Source organism: Eutrema salsugineum, unplaced genomic scaffold (assembly GCF_000478725.1).
Source record: "Eutrema salsugineum unplaced genomic scaffold, Eutsalg1_0 scaffold_13, whole genome shotgun sequence".
NCBI lineage: Eukaryota > Viridiplantae > Streptophyta > Magnoliopsida > Brassicales > Brassicaceae > Eutrema > Eutrema salsugineum.
Window position 1 is genome coordinate 4,044,008 of NW_006256885.1, and position 12,039 is coordinate 4,056,046.

General features: G+C 34.1%; 3 protein-coding genes across 4 annotated transcripts; 1 reads left to right on the forward strand and 2 right to left on the reverse strand.

The window, feature by feature from the left end:
* Positions 1–761: 761 nt before the first annotated feature.
* Positions 762–2,134, forward strand: LOC18025345 (putative disease resistance protein At3g15700). Its single transcript, XM_006406867.2, has 3 exons — positions 762–1,557; positions 1,669–2,007; positions 2,109–2,134. Exons 1-3 carry the CDS (start codon positions 762–764, stop codon positions 2,132–2,134), a joined length of 1,161 nt encoding a protein of 386 aa, XP_006406930.2.
* A 1,535-nt stretch (positions 2,135–3,669) lies between these two features.
* On the reverse strand, positions 3,670–6,457 carry LOC18025346 (biotin carboxyl carrier protein of acetyl-CoA carboxylase). 2 transcript variants are annotated; one of them, XM_006406869.2, is made up of 9 exons: positions 6,276–6,457; positions 5,442–5,636; positions 5,204–5,280; positions 4,872–4,931; positions 4,545–4,748; positions 4,333–4,395; positions 4,173–4,241; positions 4,034–4,079; positions 3,670–3,940 (listed from the first exon to the last, which is right to left on the reverse strand). In XM_006406869.2, the coding sequence occupies exons 1-9, from the start codon at positions 6,283–6,285 to the stop codon at positions 3,870–3,872; spliced, it is 795 nt and encodes a 264-aa protein (XP_006406932.1). In that variant the 5' UTR covers positions 6,286–6,457; the 3' UTR covers positions 3,670–3,869. The 2 variants fall into 2 exon arrangements, with proteins under 2 accessions (XP_006406932.1, XP_006406931.1); XM_006406868.2 differs by having other exon boundaries at positions 5,204–5,271; positions 6,276–6,449.
* A 651-nt stretch (positions 6,458–7,108) lies between these two features.
* On the reverse strand, positions 7,109–8,888 carry LOC18025347 (transcription initiation factor TFIID subunit 15b). The gene is made up of 4 exons (XM_006406871.2): positions 8,763–8,888; positions 7,852–8,296; positions 7,614–7,750; positions 7,109–7,376 (listed from the first exon to the last, which is right to left on the reverse strand). The coding sequence occupies exons 2-3, from the start codon at positions 8,253–8,255 to the stop codon at positions 7,660–7,662; spliced, it is 495 nt and encodes a 164-aa protein (XP_006406934.1). The 5' UTR covers positions 8,256–8,296; positions 8,763–8,888; the 3' UTR covers positions 7,109–7,376; positions 7,614–7,659.
* Between the last annotated feature and the right edge of the window lie 3,151 nt (positions 8,889–12,039).

Below are 12,039 nucleotides of genomic sequence, written 5' to 3' on the forward strand. Positions count from 1 at the left end.
TAAACCGGAACAAACTCTCTGTCTTATTAGGATTTGGGCCGAAAAGAAGAGTAGGCCCAATATGCAACTGGGTTACTGAGGGCTATATTTGAACGCAAACGTAATTTTGCGTTTCAAACGTAAAGTCGGGTATCATCCCTTACATCTTATACGAATATACAATGTACGAGTCAAATTTCATCTACTGATGTCATGTCTACTGTTTTTTTTTTTTTACGGATGTCAACTCTAATATTTTTTTAGAGTGTAATTAGTATATTAACAATCTTTTAAAACTTCATCTTCCAATAACTCATCCCAAATCTGGATCACCAAAAGATGAGGATACAAAATTTTACAATGATCGCTTAACCGCAACATCATCCAGGACCAAGTCAAAATTGGTCTTCTTAATCCAACTAGAATTATTGCAAGGAGAGAAAGATGACATGATAACCATAACAAGAGACAATTAACGAACACGGTTTTTGTTTATGTTATCGATGTTTATTTACTAAATTCATATTTTTTTGTCAACGTAGATAGTCAACTCATCTTAACATTAATCACTTCATCACACGATAAGAAGTACTATAAGATGATTAAATCCTTAATTAAGATCCTTCAACAACTAACACTCGAATAAAATAAACAAACACAACGTGCGGGTCAGTACAAGCCATGGCTAACACGATCATCTCTATACATATGGTTATAACTTATATGTTATTTGAGTGATTAATTTGTAGAAATAAAAAAAGAAGAAAAAAAAAGCTCAAAGGATGGGGAAAGATCTCAAAAGTATGGTGACACGATGCATCTACGTCGGGAAAGAGAACGATAACGTCAAGAAGCTGAAAACCGCAACGGAGGAGCTCAAGGATCTACGAAGCAATGTGATGAAAAGAGTCAAAATGTACGAGGATCAGCAAAAGCTGAAACGGCTCGAGAAAGTCCAGGTTTGGCTTAGACAATCCGACGCAGCGATCAAAGAGGCTGAAGAGATGCTGATGATGATGATGTCTTCTTCTTCTTCGAATGGATCGAGCATGATGATGATGAGTAGTAGTCACAAGACAGACAAGAAGATTTGCAAGATGCTGAAAGAGGTTCAGGAGATAAAGAGCAGAGGAACATTCGATGTGGTGGTTGAGAATAGTGGCATTGGTAATGGTGGTGGTGGTGGATCGATGATGAGCTCGACCGTTGATAGAGATGATCAGACAGTTGGACTGGAGGCGGTTTCGGGGTTAGTGTGGCGGTGCATGACGGTGGATAACACCGGAATTATTGGGTTGTACGGCGTTGAAGGAGTTGGAAAGACGACGGTGTTGACTCAGGTTAACAACAGGTTGCTTCAGCACAAGTTAAACGGGTTTGACTTTGTGATTTGGGTGTTTGTGTCCAAGAATCTGAATCTTGAGAAGATTCAGGACACGATTCGAGAGAAGATAGGGTTTCTTGACAGGTCGTGGACTAGCAAAACGGAGGAAGAGAAGGCCGGTAAGATCTTCGAGATACTTAGCAAGAGACGATTCGCTTTGTTCCTCGACGACGTTTGGGAGAAAGTAGATCTAGGTAAAGGATTACTTGTTGTGCAAGAAATCTGCATTATACATATGACTTGCGACCTAAGTCTTGTTGAGTTGATTTGGTCCTAATTTTTAGGGTTTTAAAATTTGTTAACAGTGAAAGCTGGTGTGCCGCCACCGGACGGACAGAACAGATCGAAGATAGTGTTCACGACGTGTTCGGACGAGGTTTGTCGGGAAATGGGAGCACAAACGAAGATCAAAATGGAGAAGCTGCCATGGGAGAGAGCGTGGGACTTGTTCAAGAAGAATGCCGGAGAAGAGACGGTGAAGAGCCACCCGGACATAACCAAGTTGGCTCAGGAGGTTGCAGCCAAGTGCGACGGCCTCCCCCTGGCTCTGGTCACAATCGGCCGAGCCATGGCCTCTAAGAAAACACCTCAAGAATGGCGTGACGCTTTGTACATCTTGAGTAATTCTCCTCCCAATTTCTCAGGTTCAGTTCTATTAACTTGTTAAGATGTTATATTATTAGTTTATACTATATTGAGTTTCATTTTTGTGTGTATATGAACATTTTATTTAATTGTGTAACAGTTCTCAAGTTACTGGATAGGAACTAGATAATGCACACTCGAGGTATATTTTTTTTTGCATATTTATAAATGAATAACTAGTCCAACATAGTATTTGTGTGTTTATGACTACTAAACCACATTTTTGTGTGTTCATGACTACTAAACCACATTTTATATTAATCGTGTAACAGTTCTCAAATTACTGGACAGGAACTAGTTACTGCACACTCGAGGTATTTTTTTTTAGTATATTTAAAAAGAATAACTAGTCCAACTTATCATCAGATCATTATACATATAGTATATTATTTCCTACAAACTCTTCCTTTTCCCTGTTTTTATGTAGGAAAGTGCACGGACAACAAAAGATAGTTGCGTAGATTTTGATTAGGGAGATTAAAGATTGTAATTTATTTGTGTATTTTATCTGAGAGTAATGTATTGTTATCGTCACCGGCTAGAGTTTGAAGAATTTGGTTGAAGCTTGAAATGTTTTGATGGTTAATTATTGGTTTCATATTTAGCTTTTATTATTTAAATCGAAGACGTTTGGTTATCGTGAATATATAGATGTTTTCTCTCTAATTATGTGACAAATGGATTAATCTGCATAGCCTTTCTTTTTGTTATTATTGATCTTGAAAATCTCCTGAAGGATATATGCTTTTGGCTAACTAAAGCGAAAGTTAGGCAGATACTTAGGCCATAATAGTATTCCTTCCTATGTTATATCATATGGTTGTCTTCATCACGGCACATACTTTATTTGATTTTCCTTAGTATTTTCTGGAAACTTCAAATCATTGACTGTGTTAGGTATAATATTATATCATATGCATTTATTCGTGGGAAAAAAGGATAATATGAGTAATATTGAAGGCAAATAGACAATCAAGGGAAAAAAAAAACCCTGAAACATTTTACAGTAATAAGAATTTTTACGAAAATTTAAAGATCAATTTCTCAAGCGTGTTTTCGAAACATTTCTGAACGTTGCTCCATTTCTACAGATAAAACGTGTTCTACACAAACATATGCGTATCTTAAGTTTGGCATTGTACAATAATGTTTTATCTTAATCCAAAAAGTTTATTCTATTGACAGTTCAATGTATCTACAGCCATCTTCTACATACTTTATAAATAGTTTATGCATATACATATCTATATAAATATATATGTTCACACAAATCATCATTTGAATAAAAACAAAACTAAAAAAGGAACAAAGCAAGAAGCATTAGTGTTGAAAAAACACAATGGAGCAACGTTTATCTCATTCTCATATCATGTCTCCATCTTGCATATCTTCAATCTACGAGCAGCCGAAGAGAGCAGGGACGGTGGAGAATTTTCCGGCAAGGAAGCCGGCAGTGAAAGAACGTGACATCAACGAAAGTGCAGAAGCATTTATACAGAAATTCAGAAAGCAGCTTCTTCTCCAACGGCTGGAATCAACTGTCAATAACGGCCATGCCCAGATCTTTAACTATTAGAAACCATCATCTATCGTTTTAACCTTTGAAAATCTTGGGATTGTATGTATACATAATCCTCAATGTATTATTAAAAAAAAAAAAGTATCATAACGTTTTCTTTTTTTGGCGTATCATAACGTTTTTTATATATGAAAAAAAGAACAGAATAAAACAGTGTCTTAAAGAAGAACTTTCAGAGAAGCAAAAGACAAACAGAACACAGAGATATGAATGAAGTTTATTTGTTCTAAAAAAGCATACACAAGGCACAGTGCACAACTCAAAACCAGCTCGAATTTGGTTTTACTGAAGCTTCTTGATCCCAGGGAAAGACGGAAGGATCGAGATGAGAGCATCATTGTATCCTACGGGCTCTGTTTCGAATGAGAAAACGAGAAAAAAAAAAAAATTACACACGTCAAGTCTTGAGAAAAACATGGAAAGGTTAAAGAAGAAGAAAGACTTGCCTCCATCCTCTCGGAGTATTTTGACAACCTCGCCGGTAACATCAGACTGGAAGATTCATCGAGAAACAGAGAAGCAATTTTAACAGACTTGGTAGAAGCAAACTACTATACTAGAAATTCAGATGGGATATTATATAACCTCAATTGGGAATTGGCCACCTAGTTGTTCAATGTAGCACAGAACTTGACCTTCTTTCACTTGGTCTTTCTGTCAGAGTAAACAAAAGCAAAGCTGAGAGTAATGAGCGGTTTTGCCATAAAAGCAATCGTTCTCTTCTGCTCAAGAAGATTGGTCATACCTCTTTACATGACGAAGGAGTACGTTTACCCTTTATGGTTTTGGATCTCCTGAAGAACCCTACCTGCACATTACCACACCATTTAGATTGGGAAAAACTTTATGATTAAAACTCAGCTCTCCTTTTTTTCACAAGAATTATAAAAGAGGAAATTTCCCAACAGAGTAAATGAAAGTTCTGACATTTTGCGTTTAAGTTGTGTGGTCTCTTACTTTTGGAGATTGGAGAATCACCAAACCCTGATCAGCAGCTGAAGATGCTGGTTTTGTGATAGCCAATGAAGTAGAGGAAGCTGATCCATTCGAATCAAGATTCTCAGTAGTTGCATTTGCAGCAACCACAGCAGGAATTGGCTGAGGTTGAGGGCTACTTTTTTCAGCTAAGTTCCTTGCTACATATAGGCGGAAACCCCCCAGCTATTAGAATATGCAAATAAAAGACATAGATGTATTAGATAAGAATACTACTCGAAAACTCAGCTGAGATGACTATTCAGAAGAGCAGTTACATAACTACAACTCAATTGCGTGGGGACTTACTTTCAGTTCAAACTCTGCAATTGATGATGAATCGCATATTTCAGTGACCAGAGCTTCCACCTAGCAGATAGCCAAAAAAGAAAGAACTCAGATGAAGTGCATCCAATTAAAAAACAGAGTAAATATTCATTACTCTGCACGCAGTAAGTAAAATTCACATAAACCATGTTCCACTAGATTCGAAAAAAAAAAAACATGTTCCACTAGTTCATCAAGATTACGAATTCTCTTCTTTTGGATTTGAGGATGATAAGGGCGGAAAAAAAAACGGAAATTATCAGCCAGAGTTCCTCAAATGACATCCTAATATATAGTGGTAAATCAAAACCCACCTCAGAGGGCTTGGGAATGAGCTGAGCGTTCAATGGATATGACTTGGTCTCTTCAGAATCCTCTACTTCTATAGTAGCTAAAGATAAGAAGGTTAAATCAGAAAACATTTAAATAAAAAGACATTTTCCATGCGCATATCAGTCCACCTGTGAACCCACTCGATATGCAAAACAATTAAACCGCAAAAAAACGCTAGAAAGACCCAAAGATCAGAAAAACAAAGAGGGATAAGCTTACCTGCTGTTTCAGCAGCTGTGACAGTAGACGCTTGGACAGCTTTCACAGAACCAAGAGTTGCCCTCAGACTCAAGTACTTAACCGGCCTTTGACAAATCAATGATCTTTGATTGCATGGTACTATCTGTAAGCTTCCAGATCTTACTCTACTAAGCTCTACTGCTGAGATTTTGATTTTGGGAACTCCTAGGCTACCTGAAATAGACGCCAAGGTCTCATTTGAGGAAATCAGCGAAAACAAAGACAGGCTCAAGAAGAAAAAGACCAATCACTTTCTGAGTTATACATAATCATGTCTTAAACTCTCAATCCGAGATAGCTCCAGAAGATTCCTAGTAATTCGAAATATAGTGTCTATGTAGTGCTGTTGAATATTCCAAATTTAGGATTTCGAAACTATGAAAATAACATTAACAATGCCAAGCCCATGGAAATGATGTATTCAATTCAATTACAGAGAGTCCAGATGAAAAAAAACTGATCAATTTAGATTAGCTTTCACAGTTCGATAACAAGAAAGTAGATTGAATCTCATCACCACTGAGACAAAGAATGAATAAGAATTCTTAAATTTTAGATATCTGATTCACCCCAAAATCAACCTAATTGTTAAAATTTAAGTCCCTTTCGGAGTAACCTCTCACTCAATCACTCAATATAAGCAGAATCACCAAAGCTCCATCTTTTTCGATGGATATGATTCAGTGAGAACAAAAAACTAAGAAAGCATCGAAATTTGAATGTAAGAACGAAAACCCGGCCTCGTGTGCGATTTAAGAAACGTGAGACTTGTAAGATCAGACAAGACAACAAAAGACAGGTAGAGAAACTTACAGGAAGCCATGGAGAGAGGCAAGGATTCAAGACAGAGAATGTAATGCAGCGAAGGAGGTTATAAGGCGATACGATAACGATACCAACGAGGAAGACGAATTGAGGAGTGAGAAGCGATCTAATCAAATTTGAGGTTAACGCTCGTCGTTGGTTGGGTTTCGCTCGTTCGATACAACCAGAGTAGTCTTTGCACAGCGAAGCACGAAAGGTTGAAATTTTTTATTTTATTTGGGCTTTTCTAGCCCATTAATCTGACTACAAGCCCATGATAAGTTTTCTTATAATAATTTTTAATGGTGAAGGTTATAAAATAATTTGCACTTAGTTGGGGTAATAAATTATTCGTTAGTTACATTTTAGATATAAAATAGAAATAAAATGTCCAATAATTCATTTGAAAAATATATTTACACATGTTTAAGTACATATTTTCAAAAAATCATTTTTTTTAAAAAAAAAATCTTCTTATACGTACTATACGTCTACACGTTCTTGAAGATCATCAGGAGATGCATGGAACAACCTCCATACTATCCTAAACAAGTTCAAATTTGATATATTTTTTGGCCATAGTAGTTGTTATAATATCGTCGGTTAGATTAGTAATATTCTGCTTATTACAAGCTGATAACTTGTAATAACTATATCTACTCTTTTACATGTTTTGATATCAAACTCCAGTGATTGTTCTTTATCCAACAAACAATCAAGTGATTGTAATATCATAACATAGTGATAGTGTGATAGTCTAGCCGCCCCTATACTATAGTCTATAAGAATGTACGTTGAAAAGGCTGGACAACAAAAAAACAAAAAAAAAGTAGCAACTCATGTATAAAGCGATGAAATTGAGAAGAGAATCTTCTTTTAAGAAAGACATGCAGCGTACAATGATTAGAATAATAAAACTCTTAAAAAGAAATTTTCGAATTAAGGAAGAAAAAAAGGAAAAAAAAAAGAAATATAATAAAATGGATAATACATCCAAAAGCACGACAGCTAAAGTTACAAGATTGGCTCTCATTGCAACATCTAACAAAATTATCATCTTTTAATTCTCCTTTGCTTCTCTTTCTCCTTTTCCATTGATTGAAACGGTGCCTGGAAAATACCAAATTTGAAAAGAAAAGAAAAATTAAACATTTCATATATGGAATGGAAGTACCAACTACCAAGTATATATAATATTGTCTGTATATAATACTGTGATCACAGACGAAAAGGGTTTTTTGTGTTTCATAACAATGAAATAGTTCCTATAGTCTTGGTCTTACTTAATAAACAATCAAAATATTCGTTTTTTTCAAAGTAGTGATGGAATATATAAAATTGAATTACCCAAGAAATTGGAAACAAGGCTACTTCAAAGGCATTTTTGTATAATTTAGAAAGAGGTTCTGTTGCTGAAATCCCTTGGTGCATTGCATCTGAAGCATTCCATTCTGCTTGCAAAGTTATGCTCATTGCAACCAATCCTGTTTCCAATAAATCATCTATATATATCAACTAATCTTTAACATAATTTACATCAATATGTGTGTAGTATATAAATAGACCAAATATATTGATTTGGTACCTGGTGCAAATCCAGTCGCCGGATTTCCAGCTGGAGCGGCCAGCGTTGCCAGAGAGTCTAGACCGCATAACATCGGCGTCAAACATGGCCGGACCGCCGATGCCGCCGCCTCCGCCACCACCGGTGGATTCGTCCTTGAAAGTGCCGCATTTGAAGCAGGTGGAGCGGCTGGCGAAGTTGTGAGTCCCGCAGTTTCCGACGGTGCAGTACCAGTCACCGGGACGAACGTCGGAGCCGGTGGTGAATCCGAAAGCAGACATAGCTCTGCCGCCGAAACCACTGAAGTCTAAGCCACCGACTCCACCGGCTCCGGAACGAGAGTCGCCGCAACGCTGGCAAGAATCACGGCGCTGGAAGTTGAGGTGGCTGCATGATCTACAGTTCCAGTCTCCGGGTCTGCTCATCTTCGAATATCGGTTCTTGTATGCGTGCGCTTATATGTTTTCTGTAACATGCATAAACATGCATATTATTTTACCAAAAACAAAAAAATAAACATGCATATTAATTTGAATATTTCTATTGCTCCTAGATAATTCCAAAAAATGTTACCTCAGATTTCTATTTATTTTTTTAAAAAAGATCTCGAAGTACCATGCAACTAATGAAAATGAATTTCTTATGTATTGAACTCTTTGCTTTCGTTAAAAGTTAGGACAAAAAATCATGTTTGGTTACCAAATTTATATTTATGTTAGAAATAAAAGTGGATATATATATATATATACTCATATGTACTTATTATAGTTTTGAAGATTACTCATTTTATTATATTCATCGGCTATAGTAAGACATATATTTTATTTGCCAGTTGGTTGTGACTAGCTATATATTTTTGTTGAAAGAGATGTGAATATATTAATTGATTTAATCAAATAGTTACGAATAATAACAAACTATAAGAGACTGACCTTGATGAACTTGGAAGAGATGTGATTATGTGTTTAGTGAAAGACAACAAGTCATGAAGCTTTGAAAGAGTGATGTGAAGAGGATGTGCTTAAATAGAACAGAGAAGATCAACTGGTGTCTCGGGGAAAAAAAAAACTAATAAATAGTGACTTTTTCGTTTTCTTCACCTCAGTTGTAAACTTTCGCAAAAGAAGAGCAACAAAAAAAAAACGAGAATATATAAATAAATTAAGTGAATAATTTCGGCTGAGATTCCCAAGCCTTGAATTTTTAAAATATGGATAAATGCTTTGCCTGGGCATAGCTCTGGCTCTGAGTGTTTGTTGTATGTTGAAATCTTTAGATTAATACATGCAGGTGTAGCTCTCTTTTTTTTTTTTTTTTTACGACATATAACTCAGTTTAATTACTTGTTCACAAAGGACGTCGTAGTTCGTATTAAGAAATTTAATCCCGTGGTTAAAAAGAAATAATAAATTTAAATTTCAACCTAATATAGCAATATGTTTTTCCTTTTGTCAGCTAGTACTATGTATATATTAAAATTAAATTTCGTTTATGCAAAACTATACATATAGTCAAAGATAAACTAGACAATTTGATTTTCACTCGGCATGTTGTTTTTAGTCACTTCTCGCTCATTTTTTAGATTGTCTCTTGGTCACTTCATTTTTTATAGAACAGTTCTGAATTTAAGTTTTAGTTTGAATTTTGATATAATAATACTCAATCATAAAATAAAAGTACTTTGGTAAGAATCTTGGGTCAAAGCATGATGTAATTTTAAGTAATCTAAGAGTGACAAGAAGCCAACAAACAACTTAAGGAGCCCACACCCAACTAAAAGAATAGATCTTGTTAACCTCTTCCTCTACACAAAAGTTCTTTGACTCGTAACTTTTTGGACCCTCTATCTCTAGTGCAATTCATAAATATATGTTATATATTTATGATTATATGCTTCAACAGCAAGGAAGCTCATCATTAGTTATTAATGAACAATAGTAGATTTTTAGTTTAAATAGCTAGTAGCTAGCTAGGCGACCTTGCTTAATGCTATCACCTATCACAATTTTTTAATTAAATACACATTAATGTTGACAGAAGTAGCAACATTTGTTATTGTAACACACATATATATATATATATATATATATATATATATCAGTATATATAAGCTAAGCAGGTTAAGCTGTAAAATATAAAGAACAAAATCTATAAAATACTTCATATTTTTCATGTTTTTAACATGGTACTATAGTAACAACTAACGAGACTCAACTTTTCTCTATAATGAAACTTGTTAACATATTTTGGTAGATATTAACGATGGTAGATAGCGAAGAAAGCAGAGAAGTAGTTGCCGAAGACCGTTTTTGGATGGTATCCTTAATTTTATAAGTATTAGACGTCGCGCATAGTTTGATTTTACAACTGATTTGAAATTAACAGTAAGTTTTAATTCATTATATATTCGTCTTAGATCTTACGTTTTCAATGTAAAAGTACTATTACGAAGTACTCTATGCTGCGATAGGTTGCTATAAATATAAATCTATATTACTATATAATATCATTATAAGCCATGTATTTCAAATTTCTCGCCTAAAAATATATATATACTGAGGTCAGGCAAAAAACTATAAATGTTCATACATATATTTCTCAACGTGTAGGCCGTGTGAGTTGTAATAGGTTCAAACTCTAGGGTCTCAATTAGAAAGAAAATCTAAAGAAAAAATTTGATAAATGAATTTAGATAAAGGTGTACATATAAAGAGATGTTGAATAGAGAATCGATTCGGTATCTTGTACGTGGTATAAGCTTTTGGTTGATATAGAAAAAGGTGGCTTAATCTCTCAATTATATTATGGTAAGTCTCTTTCATTTATACTTTAAGGAGGCAACTGAATCGACATCCGAGACACGAATAAAAATCTATATTACTTTTGAATTTTGAATATTCAGTATTTTTTGCTCTTCTTTTCTTTTTATAAAAAAATTATAATACGAGTTCTCCTTTGCTTAGCGGCAACGTAATAATAGTTGAAAACTTCCAAAAGAATGATCAATCTGATGGATTTTGATAAGTACTTGCATGGGATGTTAAGATTTGCCATTTAGAATTTTGGGTTTCTAGCTTGCACTCTTGCTTTGTTGTTACATGTTCTACTTCGAGTATGTAATACTTTTAAGGGAATCTAATTGAAAACTATTAATTACGTCGATTTATATGTCTGAGGTGGTCCAAAAAAAAACAATTTGTGTTTTACATTCTCTTTTTTGTTTTTTTTAGGGTAAGGGTTTAGTGTTAAACATTTTCTTAATAATGTTACAAGTTTTTTATTTGAGTATAGAGTGTTCCCAATCTTATTTATAATATTGAAACAACGACATTTTGTATCATTTTTTGATCGAGCATGAATTAAATATTTAATTTGTTATCAAATAAACTTATCTATAAATATGTTGAATAAATTCGTTTTTTATATTCTTTTCTTTAAAATTAATTAGATTTGTAAGCATTCATCTGTTAATAAAAACATTGGTATAAGAAAATTAAAATATTATGTATCTAATAAAATATCGATTAAGCTTAATGACTAATTTTCTAAAAATTTTAATATTAAATTAAAATTTTAATCTAACTCATAATCTCTCACGATAAGTTGTACATATACAGCATAATTAAAAGAAATATAGTTTTTTTGTAAGAGTTGTAAAGAATATTTTCATACGATTAAGTTCAAAATGGTATAAACAAGAAAATATGTACAAATGCGTGGATGGGATAGAAATGAGAAAACCATACAAATATGATAATGTTAAAAAAATGAGCCTATTATGATTATGGGTCAAAAAAACATAAAAAGAGGGGAAAAGAAAAGATAAAGGGAAAATCAAAAGGGATGAGGCAAAATAGAGAGTTTCAATAAAGATAAATTTGGGTGATGGTGACGGAATAATTCTTCGATGTTTTCGTTTTGACCATCTTTTCCTTTATTTCTCACTTTAATTTTCCTTTATTTCTCTTGCTGTTTATTCCCAGATTTTTAGAATTACATAAGAAAAAAAAGATAAAATTGACAATGTTCCAAATATAAATAATTTTTCTATTATGATTAAGCAGATAAAAGAGGGGGAAACTGCTAATATCTGGAGTCCATTCTCTTGGAGAAGGGTAAAGTGGGCAACGAACCAAAAACAAAAAGGAACTGAGCTGATTCGATTCTCTTTGGGACTCCCATCCATGCATCACCTCTCCACCCTCTTTC

What these genes read in the sequence shown, in the direction of transcription:
- LOC18025345 (XM_006406867.2), top strand. Translation starts at nt 762, where the DNA reads ATGGGGAAAGATCTCAAAAGTATGGTGACACGATGCATCTACGTCGGG. An exon ending in TTGGGAGAAAGTAGATCTAG is followed by an intron (nt 1,558 to 1,668) that starts GTAAAGGATTAC and finishes ATTTGTTAACAG; the next exon opens with TGAAAGCTGGTGTGCCGCCA. An exon ending in TTCTCCTCCCAATTTCTCAG is followed by an intron (nt 2,008 to 2,108) that starts GTTCAGTTCTAT and finishes ATTGTGTAACAG; the next exon opens with TTCTCAAGTTACTGGATAGG.
- LOC18025346 (XM_006406869.2), bottom strand. An exon ending in TGATTCTCCAATCTCCAAAA is followed by an intron (nt 4,396 to 4,544) that starts GTAAGAGACCAC and finishes GGTAATGTGCAG; the next exon opens with GTAGGGTTCTTCAGGAGATC. An exon ending in CTCCTTCGTCATGTAAAGAG is followed by an intron (nt 4,242 to 4,332) that starts GTATGACCAATC and finishes TTACTCTGACAG; the next exon opens with AAAGACCAAGTGAAAGAAGG.
- LOC18025347 (XM_006406871.2), bottom strand. Translation starts at nt 8,255, where the DNA reads ATGAGCAGACCCGGAGACTGGAACTGTAGATCATGCAGCCACCTCAAC. An exon ending in GGCGACTGGATTTGCACCAG is followed by an intron (nt 7,751 to 7,851) that starts GTACCAAATCAA and finishes TATTGGAAACAG; the next exon opens with GATTGGTTGCAATGAGCATA.